Genomic DNA, 19,115 nt, shown 5'->3' with positions numbered 1-19,115 from the left:
AAATGCCCTCCTCTCCCTTTTTTGAGGGACTGTTCTTCAGCCTATTGAACCTACAGTAGAAAAATAAAAAATTAATTATAGAGTAATTTACTTTTAGCTTTGGAAATTAAGAACTAGGATCAACACAGTTTCAATGTAAATAGTCAAACCAAAGTCAAAATGAGGAAGTCTAAAATGGACAGGCTATAATTTGCTCCTTCTAGTACAGAAACCAACACAAAAGTCTAATTTTATCTTACAATATATTATGAATTTCATCTTTCATTCCAATCATCTTCCTGATATGTTAAATAAATGAGTCTCAGTAATTAGTTCTGAATATTCGGGTTTGGGATAAATCAGGATCCCCAAAGTCATGAAGGCATTTTGAAAACATGACAATTCCAAACGTTGAGGTTTTAGAAGCAGCAGCTTTGGAGTGCTTCTCCATTTTATCCTTTCATTTTTTTCAGCCTTTGGGGTTTACTCATGAAGTCATTATTTCCTCCTCAGCTATGAATATTAGAACTTACTTTTGAAAACACTATTACAAATACCCAAGACTGCTATTTAATCCCATTACCTTCAGAAGATAGTTCTAAATAAGTGTTACAAGAGATGAGACAGCAAAGGCAGGTTCAACTGGAAAATTAAGCCAAGGCACCAACTCGTTCATGATTCAGGGTAGTTTCATTAAAATATTATAAAGTTTTGGGGGTTTATAATATGTTTTAAGTGTTAAATAGTTAAATATCAAAATACCACAAGTTTTCAACAGAAAATCTATTTTAGTATTACTCCAAAGTATTCATCTACCTCTGACAATACAACAACAATGGACTGACTTCTTGCGTCTTTCAAACTACTTATTCTTTTGTCCTGCTGCCTTGGAAAAAGCAATTCTCCAGCACTTTCACTACCAAAAAGAAACCAGAAAACCCTAAAGAATATCTCTCACACAGGCGATTTTAACAATTCAGCTATATTAGTGTACACAGCTTCTTATATTAGGATTTTCTGCACCAGCAGCAATGCCAGAAACTTTTGACGTTTCCTTCAAAAATGAAGAAGGGCCTTTGACTTGGTCTCCCTGTAGCACCCTTAAAACCAAACTGGTTAAATACGGCCCACAGAAGTGTACTATTAGGTTGTGGAATACTGGCTGCATCTTCAGGCTCAAAAGGTTGAAATCAATATTGTAAATTTCCACTGGCAGCCAGCCACGTAAGTGGCTTTGCTCAGGGGCTGATATTAGCGCCAATAATATGCAACACCTTTATTAACAACCTGAACAATGGGATGGAAGCTACTCCAAGTTTGTGGCTGACACCAAACCGGTAGGGACTGGTTAAGAGGCTGGAAGGCAGAGCTGCTATTTATACCAGCCTCAACAGGCTGAATATATTCAAAACTTCACTAGGCAAGACCCTAAGCAATCTGATCAAAACTGGTCCCACTTTGAGCAGGAGATTGGACCAGATAACTTTTTCAGAGATCCCTTTCAATCTGTGTTACTGTTATGATTCTGTGTCTATTACAATGTGACGTATTATACACCAATGCTGAAAAGTCTTTAGTAGCCAGCTTTAAACATGTGATAGGACCCAGGGCAGGTTGTCTTATGATGAAGCAATATTATTATTCATATTTAGAATGAGTTTAAATCTCTTGAAATTAAATTATTATTTTCACATTTATATGCCTGAACTGCTAGTTTTAAGTAGCCAAAGCAGCAGGTTTCTTTTTGATTTGTAGGAAACCATCAACCTACCATTTAAGTGAAGCATTTTGAATTTGAGGATCAGACAAAGGCATTTTTATAAAACAACAACAATTAAATATTTTCAGAGAAATTACTTGTTACAGCAAAACTACATACAAATTTTGGGAAATAAATGACAGATAAGTCATTTTTAGCAATACTTAGCAGTGTGTTCACTTCAGTGAAATAAGTGGTCACACCAACACTTTCTTCCCTATGCTTTTCAGCGAGACTGAGGTCACCTCATTTCCACTGGAAAGACGCTTCAAATATTTATTTCAGTGTAAAAATAGACAAATGTACAGCTGACAGGCTGTTTCTACTCTTTACCCTACAATACATTTTCTTCCAGATTATCTAGTCTTTTAAGTAGGCTTTAGGAACAAATAACAATGGGACAGACAGTGTCTCAGCCTTAAGTACTAGAGAAATAGCCTAGAAAGTACACAAAGAGATATTTATCTTCAGCCAACCAACACACATGTTTATTTGGGGTTACTGGCTACATGACAGACTGGCAAGAAAAGGCAGTAACTGGCAAGGCTGAACATTAACAAGCTTTAAACCACCAATTACAACCTAAACTAAATACCTTTCTACTTGCTGTAGAACTCAGTACTCAACAGAAGAGGAAATACTTTACTTACATTGCATTTATTTTCCACCTAGCAACTCTATCATTTCAGATGATTCACCCTCAAAAAAGAAGAGTGAAAAAAACCTATAAGGTAATGTTTTCCAATTATACCTAACTATTAAAAGATCATTTTAAAAACCAACTTTCCCAAAACTGCATTTAGAGATAAATGCAAAGTCAAAAGAATTAGAGGGGAAATTAATGGCTTCTGATACTTTTCCATCACTATCCTTCTCATTGCAGTAGGAACAAGTGCTGGAATTAAAAAGATCTAAGTATGTAAAAGAATAAGTTCTTTCTGGTAGAGTCCTGTGGATTCCAGCTGTAGGTACTGGTCTACAATCTGTTTCTCTACAAAAACAGCCTTATTAAATTCAGCAAGAACAAAGGGAACCATATCACCTCTTGAGGAGAAATTACACAACTTCCATGTATCTTTTTCTTTGGAAAACTACTGCACTGCCCAGCCTTATTCCAGAGCAACATTATCCTAGCACACAAGAGAGCCCAGGTTTGGAAGATGCACATGCAGTGGTTTAGAAGCTGCTACAAGGATTCCTGAATCGAAAACTTTCCAGACTTCTAATTTTTTTTATGTCATTTATTTGACCAAATAACTCCCCTTACCTAGCTAAGGTCAGGATACTAAAGCATACTCTTAAACACAAAAAAAACCCCAAATAACAACAACAAAAAAGGAGGGGGGATATAAGCTTATTATGTGCTAAAAAAAGATGGAAAGAAAAGGAGAAAAGAATATACCCTTAGGACAGGTATTACCCAGAGGCTTGGTCAAAATCAGAATTCACAAAGGCATCAACAGCAAAACAGTGAATGTAAACACTCTCAATAAAATCCTTTTGTCAGAATCTGAAAAGGCTTGTATTGCTTCCATTACCCTGCTATATCTGAAGGAAGGACGGACCATAAATGGAACCATAATAAGACAAATGTGTTCACTAGACAAAGCAAGCAGGAGGATGGCCTAACATACCACAAATGGTCATCCAGGTCAAATAAACATGACTTTCAGACTTCCACCGTACCATGCAGAGGCATTTGTGTTAAGGGTATCATGGTCAGAAATAGAGGCTTTTTTCCAGCACTTTGAATAAACACTGAAACTTCTTTTTCCCCAACATATGCAAAAAGCAGCAAGTTGTTTTAAAGGAATGCACAGAGATGTTAGGCAATGAAAACACCCATTAATATGAAGAGATGGCTAGAACTGCTCTTCCATTTAACTTGATCCTTAGGTAGGGCAGGACTAAGAAAGGTACTGCTGAAGGCAAAGTTCTGGTCAAGAGTCCAACAGCTAGTACAGGATTTAACCCCTCTCTCTAGATTCTAGCCATTCAGAGAAGGATTTCAATTCCTTTACAACATATCCAGTAACTGCTACGCTTGACACATTTGGCATTTAAACTTTCCTTAAGTTTTTCCAACTGGAACGCAGCAACTTTCTGCCAGTCTACACAACTCGGCATGCTGGACTACTCTAGTAGGTGGAACTCTCCTTCCCCACAAAGAGCTCATTGCTCCCTGCTTGCTTAGAATCTGTTGTTCAGTGTTGACACCAACCAAGCATCACATATTCAGTGCCTTCTCAAGAGGCAGGCAAGACACGTGGCAGGAAGCCAACCACATGGTTTCAAGAAGTCATACTCTTATTGTTGTTAATAAGATGACAAGAGACGAACACAGACTGGCTGAACATCTATGCTGATTCCACATTTGAATCATTTCTACCTCTTACTCTATTAGTACCTCTAGTATTTCCCACGAACAAGTCAGGAGATTGTTCTGTCTTGAACCTGGCAACTTCACATGCAAAACACACAGATCCGAGTTCTTTATACCTTTTTAAATCATTCATCACCCTGTTATTAACAGAAGAACACTTCTGAATTTAGATGACTTCCACCTGGTTAGGTGAAAATGTAAACTTTGTCTATAAGCACACATTAAATAAAACACAGCTATCTAACTGTCCTTCCTAGATGGGCCAAGACTGTGATTATATATACAGCTTTTTTAACAGGGTAACCACAAAAACAGTTCTTATTCTCCTGGTTGGGGGTCAGAAGGAAAAAAAAAACCCAAATCCAAACCAAAATCAAACAACCTTACCCACACAGCTATGCCAGCAGAGTCCTCCAGTGTAAACAGTTACAAAAGTAAAGCTGCACTTTCACCACTGCAGCTTGTTTTGCTTGGAGCAGGACAGAAGAATTACTATAACAATGCAAAACACATAACTCCCATCCTATATGTGGGTCCTCAGAAAGCACTGTCACTGTAGCATAACAAGAACTCTTCAGTGTTTCTTGGATAGATACTAGCACAGCTGTAAAGTTTTTCTAACATTTTTCTCATTAACACCTGCCTCAAGTAAATACCCATAACATCAGAAGCACTTTCTAACATAGCTAAAAATGGTTACAAAGCTTAACAGTTCGAAAAGGAAGCTTGGGTGATAATTACACACAATTTAGTTGCCTTGCACAACCTGAACAACTGTTAGGAGGCAACCCAAATCCCACAGTACTTAATATTTAGAATGAAGTCAACTTTCAAGATTCAACAAGCTATCAAGAAACTACTTTACAACCACTAAAAAGGAAAAAAGCTGCAAGTATTTCAGATGCCATTTTCAAAAGTCACCATTACTTAGATAAGCACTAGTGATGAGAAGATAAAAAACAGTCTTTACTTCTATCACAATGGCCTCCAAATACACTGTTGCCACTTCTCCCAACTTGTCATCATCTCTTTTCACAGTACCCCTATGGTTTCTGTCCTCCTCTGACTTCAATGCAGGAATACATTTAAGACACAGAACTGTTTAGGATCTAGCTCTATTACCTTCCTATTGAAGAGAAATCAATCATTAACAAATAATGATCCGCTAACATTTTTCATGTCTATTCAAGGTAACTGAGACAACACAAAGTTTTACTTTCCTTATTCCACCACCTTTCATATCATTAAATTCTCCAGCTGCACCGCAGCTGGAATTACATCCTACTTTTTTAGGATAACACCTGTTTTTGTATTTTGGACAGAGAAGCTTCTAAGCACTACATATCTTCTGTGAGTGCATTTTGTCAACAGTTACCCATTTTGATTTCAGAGTATCAGAATCTCCTCTTATCGTTCTCCACTACTGGCATGCTGACTGTAAAAAGGAGATATTTAGCATAAAATGTCTACTCCATTCTAGAGAAAGACTATCCTCTTGAAAAACAAGACAATAAAACACACAGTAAAGCTCTAAAAGAACATCTCTTCACAAATTTCAGAACATACACCATGCATTACTACAAGTATTAAGTGGTTAAATTCAGCACATACTACTATGAAGCCACTATTGTATAACATGACAAAGCTACGCCTAGCATCTAATGAGAAAGACTGCAAGAAACCGGAGTGTCGTAGGTTATTCCAACAAGTCATCATGTACACTGCAGCTGCCTTTAGTCTGAGAACTTCAACTGACCATGTTGAATATTTTCTCATGAACAAATAGATAAACGCAAAACATTCCCTGGTAAGTAGCAACTCACATTTGACAGTGGAGACAGTTTTTGAAGCTGTCCACCACCAGGAATGATCTAGTGTTCCCTAGTTAAACAATTCTTAGGAATTCTTAGTGAAAAACTGGGAAGAGATAGCTTTGCATAAGTATGTGCCAGTCAAAAATTCAACACATATTACTACTAAGTTTCCCTAATAATACCTTATATGACAAGTATCTACATTTACTAAAATTTGACTATGAAAATGTGATAGAATATTTAATCACTAGTTACAGAAGTAATGAATACAAAGGTACAAGAAGTTTCCAGTAAGTGTCAACCCATGGTGACAGCTAGCAAAGTTATCAGGCCCTCAAAGATACAGGAACAGGCAAGAACTTGCTTCTCAATGCCTAAATGTTAACCTTAATAAATAAACCACCCTTAACAACGCAGCAAAAACTACAGTAACAAATTCACACATAAGATTCTAATGGCTGCTGCGCAAGGAATGTGTTTTCCTGGAAAGCAAATAATATTTTGAGCAATACTTAAACAAAACAAACAAAAACCCCAACCGCCACCAAACCCACTGAACCCCAAACCACACCACCCAAGAGCTACTGAAGGAACACTGGTTTAGAAAACTAGTTCAAAGAACTAGGACGCTAGTCTCAAAGAACAAAAAGAAATCCACCACCCAAAACCAACCAAACAAAAAAGACGATAACTGGTGATGGGGCATACAGCAGAGACCCCTAAAATACTATGTTGTACAATGCTTGCTGCAATGCGCAAAAAAACACTATGAAGTGGGCTGTGACTAGTTTACTTATGAAAGTAAAGACACAGCATTTTAACAGTTCCTAAAGAAGCACAGGGGGCAGGCTTTCAGGGGACTTTGTATACAACAAACTAACCACAGCCTAGGAAGCTTGCACGCTCTGAATCCAAAAAATTAAAGAACTCGCACTCCTCACTGTCCAAAGCAAGAATATCAAAGACCTATGCCAAAACACTTCACCTCAAACTAAAGACTATGCAAGTTATTATTCACAAAACCCACAATTATAAAGATTTCTACTGTTCCTAAAACTCATTCCTCACCTTGCAACACCTTCTCACATGAAAGCGCCTGCTGTGAAAATGCCTAGGATTAGTGTCTTCAGGTATGAAGAACATTACTTCATCTTCTGTTGCTTTAGAAACAAAGACCTTATCTTCCAGTGTTATTTTAATGATCTAGAATGTTAACCATAACCAATTTTTTCTACAGCAATGACGGTCATCGTTATTAGTGCAAAATTGTAGACTAAAACCAGGCTGTGTTCAAAGTTTCCTGTGGCCTTTCTTCTTAACTGCAAAAAAACGCTAAAAACTTAGTTATCATTCTTTTGAATTCCTCTAGGAGTATGATAAATCAATGCCAGATTTTTATACTAGTAGCAAACCACAGAGGACAGTGGTGTTGGCTGATAAAAATATCTTCCTCTGCCTGCAAAAAAATGCTCTTCAAACCACCACATTTTTTCCAGAGCAGGAAATTCCTTTGGGTTCCAAACTGAGTAATATTTACACCTGAACATCTATTCAGAGCTGATAAATCAGTTTGCTTTCATTGCTATTGTTTTGACGATACTTTTAACAGGCACGTGTCTCGGTCTGATCCTCCAAGAGCCCTAGAACTTAACCTCTGCCAAGGCGAAGACATAAAAAATAAAAAAAAGTCACAGGTCGTGACAGGTCTAATTTAGTCAGCATAAACGGCACCTCCTCTGCGGGGATGCCGCACCGTACCGACCGCCGCACGCCCCTCCGACGGCTTTTCCACGCGGCGCAGGCGGCCGGCTTCACGGCCGCGGCCGGCCCGCCAGCAGCCCCGGCAGGGCCGAGGGGCGTCCCGCAGCGCAGCACGGTGCGCCGCGCCGCCGCCCCCCCGCCCGCCCCGGGCGCCCCCAGCCCCGCGGACGCGCCCCGGCCGCCAGCGCTCCCGGCGCCCCAGCGGCGGCTCAGGTGCGGCGGCGGCCGCGCCCCCCCCGCCGCGGGCTCACCTCGGCGGCCGGGATGTTCACCACACCTGTCGACCTCCGCTTCTCCCTCAGCTTCCTCTTCTCGATCTGCCCCTTCCCCTTCCTGGCGCTGGGCCCCGAGCTCTTTCCCTTGGCGGCCAGCTTCTCCTCGCCTTCGGGGGAGCCCGGCGCGGCGGCGGGAGGCGGCTTGGCGGCAGGCTCGGCCGCCCGGACCCCGGCGAGGGCCGGCGGCGGCTCCTTGGCGGGGCCGGACCGGGCCAAGGCGGCGCTGGCGAGGCTGACGCAGTTGACGGCCCCGCCGGCGGGGGGCGCCGCGCGGTCGGGCGGGGCGGGCGGGCCGCCGGGCAGCAGGTTGTTGTTCAGCTCGGCGGAGGAGGCGCCCCCCGCCGGCCTGGCCTCCCCGCCGGCGGCGGCCCCCGGGGCCGGCGGCGCCTGCTTCGCCCGCATCTTCTCCCGCTTTGCTTTCCACTCCTCCAGAAAGTCCGTGGTGCTGCCCCCGGCGCTGCGGTAGCCGCCAGTCGCCATGTTCCCAGCGGGCTGGACGGCGAGAGCGCCCCCCACCAGCACCTCAGCCGCCGCCCGCCCTGAGGCGGCTCTGCTGCCGCCCGGAGAGGAGAGGTCCCGGCGGGGCGGGCGGGAGAGACGGGGGCGGGGAGAGAGACGCGGAGAAGCACAAACACCCTGGAGAGAAACAAAAGGGGAGATGTGAACCGTCCCGCAGCGCTGCCCGTCCTCGTCCCGCCGCCCCGCCAACTCTCCAGCGAGCTCCCCGGCGCCCGGGGACGGGTCTCCATCACCGCCCGCCCTCGCCCGCCGGGCTCCCGCGACTCGGACCGCGGCGCCCGACCCTGGCCGCAGCACCCGGCGCCCGCCGGGGCTCCCCTCACCCCTCGGCGCGGGGCCGCCCGGAGCTGCCCGCCTCCCCCGCTCGCCGCCGCCCCGGCGCTCGCCCGCCCGCCCGCCGCAGCCGCGACCGCGACGACCGCAAAGCGCCGTCGCTCGCCGCCGGGGCCGCAGCGTGTGCCATCCCCCCGACGCCCGCTTGCCTGCCGGGGGACCGTGTTCCCGCGCGGGGCGGGGCGGGGCGGAGGCGGCCGCCGCTCACCTCCCGCCCGGCGGGGCCGCGCTCGGGCGCTCCCCAGCGCCGGCGGCACCAGGTGAGCGGCACCGCCTCCCGCCCTCCCGGAAGGAGCGGCGCGGCCCCGGGGCTTCCCGAGCTCCCTCCCCTTTCCCCACAGCAGCGCGGACGGAGCCGAAGCCAAGGCGGAAACTGCCGAGATGGCCTCAACAATGGGGTGAGGGCGGGGAGGCCCCGCCCGGACCGGTGCGCTGATCGCCGCGGCCTGACCGCGCTGGGTGCCGGCCCGTCGCGGGGCCCCGCCACCTGCCCCGGGCAGCTCCGGCACGGGCGGGGACACGGGCCCCGCGGCTCCCGACGGGCGGCAACTCTGGCGGGGGAGGGGCGTGGGGCGCCACGGCCCCGTGAGGAGCGGAGCCGAGCGGGATGCCGCCGCTGCCCGGCCGCCCGCCTCAGGCCGCGCTCCCGCCTCACGGGCGGCTTCGGCGGGCGGGGGCTGCCAGAGCCCAGCCGCCAGGGGCCGGAGGCGGCGGTCTGGTGTCCCGCGGCCACGGGGTGCTCTGCCGAGCGCGCCCCGCACCTGCCGGCAAGCCCCCGGTGAGGGGCTGCGGGGCCCGCCTGCCCTACCGGCGTGGGGCCGCCTGGGCGCGGGGCAGGTGCGGGCCGGCCCTCGGGCGTGCGGCCTCCCGGCACCGCCGGCGGCTGCCACCCGCGAGCGAGGTGAGCGGCCGCGTGTCCAGCCCGGCTGGGGCAGCCCGTGGCTGCGGCTGTCGTTAGGGAGACGCTGCGCTGGAGGCAGAAGCGCCGGTTTGGCCTGAAAACGCGGTGACTGCCGCTGCTGTCGCTTCGGCCTTTAATGGGGTCGGTGCACCGTGGGACGCGCCGGCAGTTAATTGCTCCCGCAGCACAACCACGGCCTCTGGTCCGCTCCTCCCCGGCGGGCTGCCCGCAGTCAGGCAGCGGAGCCTGCTCCCGCCGGCGCAGGCTTGGGGATGAGCCTGTGCCACCGTGGTGTTGGAAGCAACGAGGATGGCAAGGGGTTTCCTCCACCAGTCACGCTGCAAGGGCTTGAAAGACATCTCATTTATAAATAAAACAGCCGTCGGTGAGGAAACCAAACTGGGCTAAATATTAGGAAAAACGAACTGGCAGGGAATGTGATGGGAGTATGTACTATACGTTAAACAGTTTGCTTAGGTGATCAAGTGGCTAAACTTGCGCAGAAGCAGTTTTTTTGGTTTGGCTGAATTCACTGTGTCTTAATAGCACCCTGCAAATGGTTCGCGGGATTTTTGGAAATCACTGCTTTCGGTAGATTTCTGTCTTGCATAATCCCGCTTTATAAACGGTATGCTGAGGGAAATGGAGGAGTGCATTAGTGCTACCTTTCCAGCTGGCTCAGGGCAAGATACGGGCTTAGGTTAGAGTCGGAGGAAATCCATATAGACTTGGCTTACGTGGCTGGGAGCACATTCTCACCTTTTCATCTCCTTTTTTCTCTCTTTCAGTTTCAGTCCTGAATTTGTCCACTTGGTTAATAAAGTGTTTAGGACTTCAGAATATAAACTTTGCAGAAGCTTTTGGATTCTTTTTACAGAAAAAAAAAATGCTACAAATATAGATAAAATATATTAGCAAAATGGGGCTCCAAATATCTGGCGCTAGGCTCTCTGCACCCCTCGGTATAGATAACAGGCTTAGTCCATGTATCCGCTTTCACCTTTAGTAGGTCTCTACCCCGTTCTCTTCCATAGCAGTGGGCACAGTGTCACCCTACCAATCTTCTCTGTCATTCTGGTGATTTCATTTACTTGGACTTGACTCATACCTGATTTCTGCTGTGGTTTGGGTGTAGGGTTTTTTTGGGTACAGCATTTTGTTTTGAAGGGGTGTTTAAATTTTGTATATAGAGAAGTTAAGGTATCAGGGTCCTCAGTACAGGTGAAAGATCTTATCTTCCAGTCTAAGGGAAAATCCCAAAGCAAAACAGGCTAGTTGTTGTGCGTTATGCTGGAAAGCTGTAAATAGGCAGAAAAGTAGATGGTGAAAACGTAGTTCTGTACTAGCTCTACTCTTTAATACTCAGCAATGCAAAACTACTAAAGTTGTTTATATTTCTATTTGCAGATCAAGTGCTAAACAAAAAGTTAACTTTATAAAAGTTTTGACTAAGCACTTTCCTGAAAAATTTACCTGCACTCTTAAGAGGTTTTAAGTCAGAATACTACTTGATTGTATTTTTAGAAAACAGTTTAGAAAAAGGATTCTTCATGTGAATTCTTGGCTTTCCCATTCTGTCATTTCTTCCCTTTTACACAATGAAGAGCTTTTCTTGAGAGAATCATGTAACTGTGACAATACGAGTATTTCACTCCTCACTGTTACACCCCATGAGCAGCACAGCTGGCCAAAAAAATGAGGTTTTACTCATTTACATAAGAGTCAGATGAGAAAGTCATTACTTAGAGTATGTTGTGTATATGGAGACATACAGCAATGTATTTTAGGTCTTGGGATAGCCTGGGTTCTCCATTACTCCAGGTCTCCCAGCTGTGCCCTGGGCCCCTCCCTGTGGCAGTCCTTACCAACTAGCAAGGTTTAGATGTGCTCACTCCACATCTTATCTGCCCACCTTTCTTACCTGGAGGAGGTACCGTTGCCAGGCTTTAGCTGCATCTACCATTGCAGTGGATATTTTTTTCTCTAATCTATAAAAAACATTGTGGGGGTTTTTTAGTGTAAAAAAGGCTTTGTGTTCCTTACAGTCTGTTATATATTAACAGAAGTTATGTTGTGGTGAGTGAGGTTGGGCTTAAGTGCCCAATACAAAAATGCTGACTGTCAGATGTTTGCATCTCAATAAGGTTGTCTGTGCTGGAGAGCTTTCAGGGATAAAGTCCCCAAATAGTTTTAAGTATCACACTGCATGTTTTCCTCTGCTCCAATGCAGAACAGCTTAATAGCTTGCAAACATTTTTAGAACAGCACTTTTTTTCTTACTGAAAAGATCTTCAGGATATTTTTAAGGCCTAGAAATGCAATTCATTTTATTGGCTATGTTTTAAGCTGGCATAATGACAAGGGTCCCTAAGCTTTAAGATACCATTTTTTATATATTCAGCATTATGGAATGAGACTCTTCCTTAGAGGTAGATTACCACTGGGTTTGAATAGGATAATCTTGATCTCCTTTGCCAGGCAAAGACCAAATGCTTCGGTTTTCAATTCAGAATAAAAACCATCATTTATTCTTAAAATCTTGAGGGAATGAAGTGCTTTTTGGGGTTGGGCAGTTCAAAGGTGGTTCCTTTGTAAAGGGTTGCAAGTTGTTTAAGATTTTTGTAATTTCTTCTAGAGATTCAACCAAATTATCCAACCTTATTAAGGTTCTGCATACAGATTTATCTGAGCCATAATCTTTTCTGAAGTGGCAGTTTTCAAGGGCTGGAAAATTAAATAGTGATCACAACATATTATTGGCTGGGGAAATTCAGGACAACATCCAAATTCCTTCCCAATGTCTGTTTGCATCTTACTGTCATGCTCTGAGCTTAGCGAATATTTGTTATACCCACTGGTGCTGGTATGCTCCCCACTGAAACATTCTTCCCTCTCAGCCTCTTCAGCATCTCTGGAAGCTCTCCCCAGAGCCTCTGTTAACATGACTTTATTTGCCTGCGTCTTTCTCAAACACACATACTCTTCCTTCTGCTCTGGACTTCACCCCGCCTCTGCCTGTATTACTTGAACTTCCATGAAACTGTTTCATTTAGTGCACCTATCTACCGCTTCTCATATCTGATCCCCTTTGAAGTCCATTCCATCAGTATTCTTCATGTTTCGTCTCCCAATAGACTTTTTCAGTGACATACTTGTTCCGCCTGCTTTATCATTTCTGCTTTATCAAACTAGGTTTATTAAGCTTGCTGCAGTGCTGTGCCATTACATCTTCCCCTCTCTGCTGCTTTGAATTTCACCTACTGGATAATCCTTACACCCATCACTGTACGCCAACTAACCTGCCTACCTACTTAGTTCTGCAGTATTCTTCTAAAAATGCTGTTGCTTAAAATTGCTGTGACTCAGTGGAATCTTACTGCTACCTCATCATAGAAATACCTGTTCCTCTTTCCATCTGTAACATTTCAAAAACCTCTCTTTAAACCTTTCACATTAAATCTCGTACTATAACTTCCGTCCAATCTTCCTGTAACATCCTCACTTACATTCCATGACGTTTCTACTGTCAAGTCTCCCCCTAAAAGTAAAATAAACCTCATAGTACCACTGTTCCTCTTGACTCCTCCTTTTAGCCTTTTCTTACTAAAGCTTTCCAAGCCAATGCTCTGCTGTCCTGCAGCAATACTTCTCTCTCCAGCCACTCGTGCTGCTTTAGACCATATGCCTAGGATGAGACAAAACCTAGTGCAACATACTTTACAGGTGTCTTCCTCTTTGCACTCTTCTGTTATTGCCAGTTCTATCGCTGATAGAACATCTAACACCTCTGTCAGAGGCGGTCAAGAGTTTAAAAAAGTAGGTGGTTCTCTGCAGTCTTGACCATTGGCCTCTTTCCCATGAGTTCAGAAGATTCATTTGTAGAGGATCTCAGTGAAGGCATGAAGCTGTGAAGGGTAACATGGAGGTGCTGGTAGTCTCACTTCTGGACAGTGAAGTGATTGCATTTTTTTTCTCTAACCAACTTCCTTTTTTAAGTATGTAGAATGAGTTTTTATTTCTGTTTACATCTGTACTGTTTACTTTTCAAATTCTCTCTTAATCTTCTGTTTATCTCTTCTTACCTACCAAATTCTGTTACCCCTTGGTCTTGGTTGTTTTTGCATTTTTGTCTAAATGCGGACAAACCGCTATCCTTTGCAATTTAATACTGCTTTCTGCTACAGCTGAGTTATGCATACTATCTAAATCTGAGAGGCTTAGCCTATTGGCATGGATTTTTATTTCTTCCACTTTCTTCCAGAAATTAATTTTTTATTTTTTTTTCCCCGCACTGGAGCTTGGTGTCACAGCACTAACTTGCTGGCAAGGTTTTCCTCTGTAAGGTTCTAACAACTAATTATGTTCTAATCACTGTAGTCAGTGGTTTAACTGCATTACTTTCTTATGACTTGTGCTTGCAAACATACAAATCCGACAATCCCACTTTTACTGAAATACCAATTTTATCCTATTTACTTTGCTACTGAATTGAATGCTTAAACCTTTTTTTTCAAGTGCCAGGGCCCAATTTGAAATCTTGCATGTAAATACAACAGAGCTTTGTGAAGTAGCTGGATTTCTCAGGAGGTATTAGCATTCAAGATCAATCCTAGAATCCATCTTCTAGGCTGGTTTCTGCATGTGTTTTACTATTCTTGAGCTCTGCTATCATTTGACCAAGAATAATGATGTAGTTTCATAGAACTGGTTTGGTTTGGCAGAGAAACTAATACTGTTTCTTGCAGCAAAGTTCATTCATCTAGCTGACTGAGGATTGCAGTGTGAAAAGGTAAAACCCCCAAACTTACAGGGAGAAGTTTGCTTGATTTTTTCAAGTATTTATTCTTACAGTATGAGAAATTAATGCAGAGATTGCCATCTGTCTCCAGCTGACTGTTGTTGGATAAGAATGACGGTGGGGATGGAACAGTTTCAGTATCTGTGCAGATGACTTCAGAGGCGTGATGAGAACATCTTCTGCCTCAGTTCACAATCTCACTCTGTAAGATGGTCTGTTGCTGCTTCTTGTGTTCTGAGCCATATGAGGGTACAGAGCAGTGTCTCCTCTTGCTACTCTTTGCTATTTGTGATGAAGTTCAATCAGCATAGCTGTGAAACAGTTCATTGAGCAACCATGCTACCTCTTTTTCTGTCCACACAGGTACTCTCTAGGGCCAGATTTGAGCAGTGAACGCAGTGAGTAAGCCCTAGAGCAACTTGTTGAGGAGCAGGGATGAAAAACAGACATGGAGTCAAAATTTTACACAGTGAAGAATAGGAAGGCAGAGAAAAATTGATACTGACAAGCCTCACAGTGCTTGGGGGAAGAAGGGAGGAAAGGGCAGTGCTGTAAGGCAGGCTATAAATATGCCTTGAGGGCCAGTTTGCAAAAGGCAAAGAAGCAAATCCCCTGATAGGGAGTTAGTAGGGCCAGGATATGATCACCTTACAAAAGAAGCACTTGGAGGAGACAGTTTTTCCATTATGGTCTGTGCTTTTGTGTTCACTGTGAAGAACCTTAGGGAGCATCTCACAGCAGAGCTTTTTATTATGGAGGATCCATCAAAATAAAAGTATTGGAACGAAACACAACAAATTGAGAAAGTGAAAAATAAAAAATTGCCAAACTGAGTGGCAGCAATAAAGTAGTAGATGGAATTCAGCGTAGATAAATGTAAAGTGAAGTGACTTACGCTGGGAAAAATTTTCTAAGGTAAGATACCACCTAGACGTACTTGAGCAGCACTGTTTCTGTCAAACTAAAATGCGCCTTCAGAGTGGCTGTGCTTTCCTGCAATAAGAATACCAGGGGGTGTAACACAGAGGCATTGGATTTGGCCATATGCTGGTTTATTAGCCCAGCTCCGCACCTGCCCTTTTGGGAAGGAGCCGCTTTCAGAGTAGAGGTGCTCTGCTCTCCATGCATTCCTCCACGAGAGAGCTCATGTAGTCTTACAGACGTAAGGTAGCCTTGGGTGTTTTCTGGGGCCTGTCTTTGTGCCGCATTGACCTCTAGACTCCTGAGTTCCTGAGGATACCCTAGGTGGGCTGCCACCATCTTATCTAGTGGAGGAGCCGCCAGGTTACCAAGCTGTCGTGCCTTCTAAGATACTATGAGCTTGGTAATGAAGAGCTGACTGTACCTATCCGTATGACAGAAATAACATTGTAAGTTTAAGTTACCCATATAAGATAACAAGTTATCTGAATACCACCACCTTTGTTGCTTTTCATGGTACATTTCCAGCACCTACGGAGCCTATTCATTCTTCTTAAAGACAGTCTCCTCTGACCATATGCCTAGGCAATGCTTTTAGCCATAGGGTTTAGTTTTAGGTAGTCCTGCAAGGAGCAGGGGGTTGGACTTGATGATCCTTATGGGTCCCTTCCATCCCAAGGTATTACATGATTCTATGATTCCATGACCTCTGTACAGCTAACTCATTATAAGTTTAAAGACTGTTGAACAGATTTTGGTCCACAGCAAAGACAATGTGGTTCCTGTCTTTCTGTATCTCCAAACGTAAGCACGAAAATGAATCATTAGGAACCAAATCCAGTGGTTACTGGCTCTCTGCCAGTCTGTCTTGTTGGTACTGGCTACAATTCATAACCCTTCAGGGCTGTTGTGTCATTGTAGGTTTTTTGGTTTGGGTTTTTTTTAATTAACAGTCCTCTAGCTCCTAAGAATTATTTTGATTTTTTGAAGAACCGATACAAAGTCAGTAAAAATTAATTAGGTCTTTTGATTCTCACTGTGTATTGCTCGGTTAAACTGTTATACTGCATCCTTTGGATCCAACCTCATGCAGGTGATGAGCTAGCTGCACACAGTAGAAAAGTGCAGTGGGCACAGAACTGTGCCCCAAAAGAATCATTGTTAGGGCTGACAGATCTCCTCAGAGAGCTGACTAAGAAACTTGGCCTTCACTGAAATGCAGTAGATGATGCATGCAGAATTTAGTGTGATGGCTTTTTACAGTGCTTTGTTTGAGCTATCTGTTCATTTGGCGATTCTTTCTCTCCTGCACTGCAGTATTTCTACAGCCTACTGTGTTTCATATGACGGACTATAACGAAGTTGCCTTGTAAAAGGAATCAGGCAGATATTTCAGGAATTTAGTACTGGTTATTAGTAGCGCTCATCTGGAGGTGTCCAAAACAAACACAAACAGCAATCAATCAATGGCAGTGACATATCAGTGAGTGTAAGCAGAGGAGGGGGAAGCACTTAGAAGAGTTTAGTCACTGTGTATGAAGCCAAACAGACTACAAAGGGAGATAATAGCTTAAATAACATGAAAATTAAAACATATTTCCTATTAAAATTATGTTGATGTTTTATATTATGAAACATATTTCAATGATACATACCATGTGGCAAACATCTAGGATAAAAGCTTGGGACTGAGTTTTTGCATGACCAATTGGAACAAAATGCATGTGCCTATATTGTAATGATTTTATATCAACAAATATAGATGATGTTTAAAAACAACTATTGTGTTTTGCTCACAATACACATTATTTGCCATTTCAAGGTGAAAACTGCCAAGGTATTTAGGATGACAAGCTTTAAATACATAATAAAAAGAAGTTTTAAGTTAAAAAGTTACTTGAAAAAGGACAAGCTCCGTCCTTCCTCCTGCCCCACCAGCAAATCCACAGCCAATGCTCAATTTATAGTATTTATTCCCCAATTAGGCATTAGAACCCAACAGGCATCCCCTTATGCATTTGCTTTATTGCTGGACACTCAAAAAGTGTTGAAAGGAAATTAAGAAACAGCGAATGGCAGTTAGCCTGCAAACACCTTGGTGGGTTGAAAACAAGGGAAGAAGTGTGAGACCTTTCACTGCTTTCAACCTGAAAGTGCTTGGAGGTATGGAGGAGAAAAATAGGAAAGGGGTTTATGAAAAACAGCGCTGATTCCTGAGGAGGGGAATAACTGGATTAAGTTAGAACAGGTGACTTGTAGAGTGTGCTTCGTTTATAGTAAAATCACCCCCTTGGATTAGAAAGAACCAAGAGTGGGTTCCACTCTTGTAGTTCTAGTAGGGAACTAAATGGCTGGGAAGAGACATTCCTACTGAAAAAAAGATCCAGTGGTCAGGAAAAGATTAACGGGGTCTTCGAAACCCTTAGGGATGTGTGCTTCTGAGGAGTTTGAGATAAGGCAGTGTGAGGAAAGCGGGTGCAGGAGGAGAGTAACAGAGGTGGAGGAAGATCATGAAAGGTGTGGAGGCTGCTGGAGTTGTGGAGAGAGGCACTGTGGACAGTAGACAGACGATACAACTGCAGAACAAGTAGCTCAGGAAGAAGCCGCCAGCGGTGAGGTCTGAAGGGTGAGTGAAACAGGAGAGAGAAGCAGCAAATGAATAGAAAATGCAAGAAGCCAGGATGGGAGATGGTGTAAGGGGGCAGAAGTAGGCAGCAAGTACCAGAAGGACTGAACGAGAAGTGCTGGGAACAATGTCCAAGGAGGATCTTGGTGATCTGGGTGGCACACAGGAGCAGCTGAGGACTGACAGCTGAGAGGAGCAGGAGACAGGAGAGGCTGTTCTCTCCGGCAGCTGTGGCATGTTGGTAAGCTTGTAGTGACTTGTTAGTAGAATATGAAGGGAGTTCTTGCACTCGGTGTCTGCATGAAGCAATTCTGAGTGCCACTCCCCAGACACCAAGAAATTCAGAGAGTGCTCGAGGTCCCAGGGAGGTGGCTTCCAGGCCCTTTGGGTTACTGTGGCTATCACCAGGGATAACAGCGAACGTAATTAGACCTCAAGTCCCTCTCTTACACAGAAAATAATTATATGTGGTGGCTTGGAAGCCGGAGCAGAACCCTATCCATGCAGAGCTGAGGAGAAAAGTCGAGGGGACAAAGAAGGTGGGTGCCCATGGTGTGCTGCACGTGCTTGCACGGCAATGAACAGGAAGGTGAGCCTGAAGGGGACAGAGGACCTTGCAGCGTGCAGAGCACTCCAGTTACAGGGCCAAGCAACCCCCTTTCACAGTAATCATGCTGAAAGGGGGTTGACCAAGAAGGAGTTAACCAGTGTTTTGGCAGCGCCGTGCTGCTGTGAACCGCCGCCTTGACAACTTTTGATACGGAGGATTATTGTTTTTATTTTTTTTTGCTGTTCCTCTCAGCTGTAGCAGAGCTGCCCGGCGGTGCTTGCGAAGTGTCTGCTCCCAGTCTGGAAGTGCCGCGCAGGCCAGGGGAGCGCTCCCCGTGCAGCGGGTCCCTGCCTGCGCTCTCTGACGGGCCGGGCCGGGGCCGGGGCCCGCAGCCCCCCCGGCCAGGCCCCCGGTGGGATGCGGCTCAGCTCACCAGCCAGTCGCAGCTCTCTGCCATTCCCAGGGCGTTACATCGTGCGGCTCCCGTCGCTGGCTT

General features: G+C 44.9%; 1 protein-coding gene across 2 annotated transcripts in view; it reads right to left on the bottom strand.

Annotated features, from left to right (window-relative positions):
- Positions 1–9,128, bottom strand: part of PAWR (pro-apoptotic WT1 regulator) — an 84,575-nt gene extending 75,447 nt beyond the window's left edge. Inside the window, exons 1-2 of one of the 2 annotated variants that reach the window (XM_055808599.1) lie at positions 8,973–9,128; positions 7,948–8,607 (exon numbers count right to left, since the gene is read on the bottom strand). In XM_055808599.1, the coding sequence (XP_055664574.1) occupies positions 7,948–8,451 (504 nt within the window). In that variant the 5' untranslated portion in view covers positions 8,452–8,607; positions 8,973–9,128. Of the gene's footprint in view, positions 1–7,947; positions 8,608–8,813; positions 8,898–8,972 lie in introns of those variants that run through there. The other variant, XM_055808600.1, reaches the window with a different exon arrangement.
- Positions 9,129–19,115: the final 9,987 nt, after the last annotated feature.

This window comes from Falco peregrinus, chromosome 6, assembly GCF_023634155.1.
Source record: "Falco peregrinus isolate bFalPer1 chromosome 6, bFalPer1.pri, whole genome shotgun sequence".
In the NCBI taxonomy this organism is placed as follows: domain Eukaryota; kingdom Metazoa; phylum Chordata; class Aves; order Falconiformes; family Falconidae; genus Falco; species Falco peregrinus.
The sequence above is the reverse complement of the archived record's forward strand: the minus strand, read 5'-3'. Positions and strand labels throughout refer to the sequence as shown.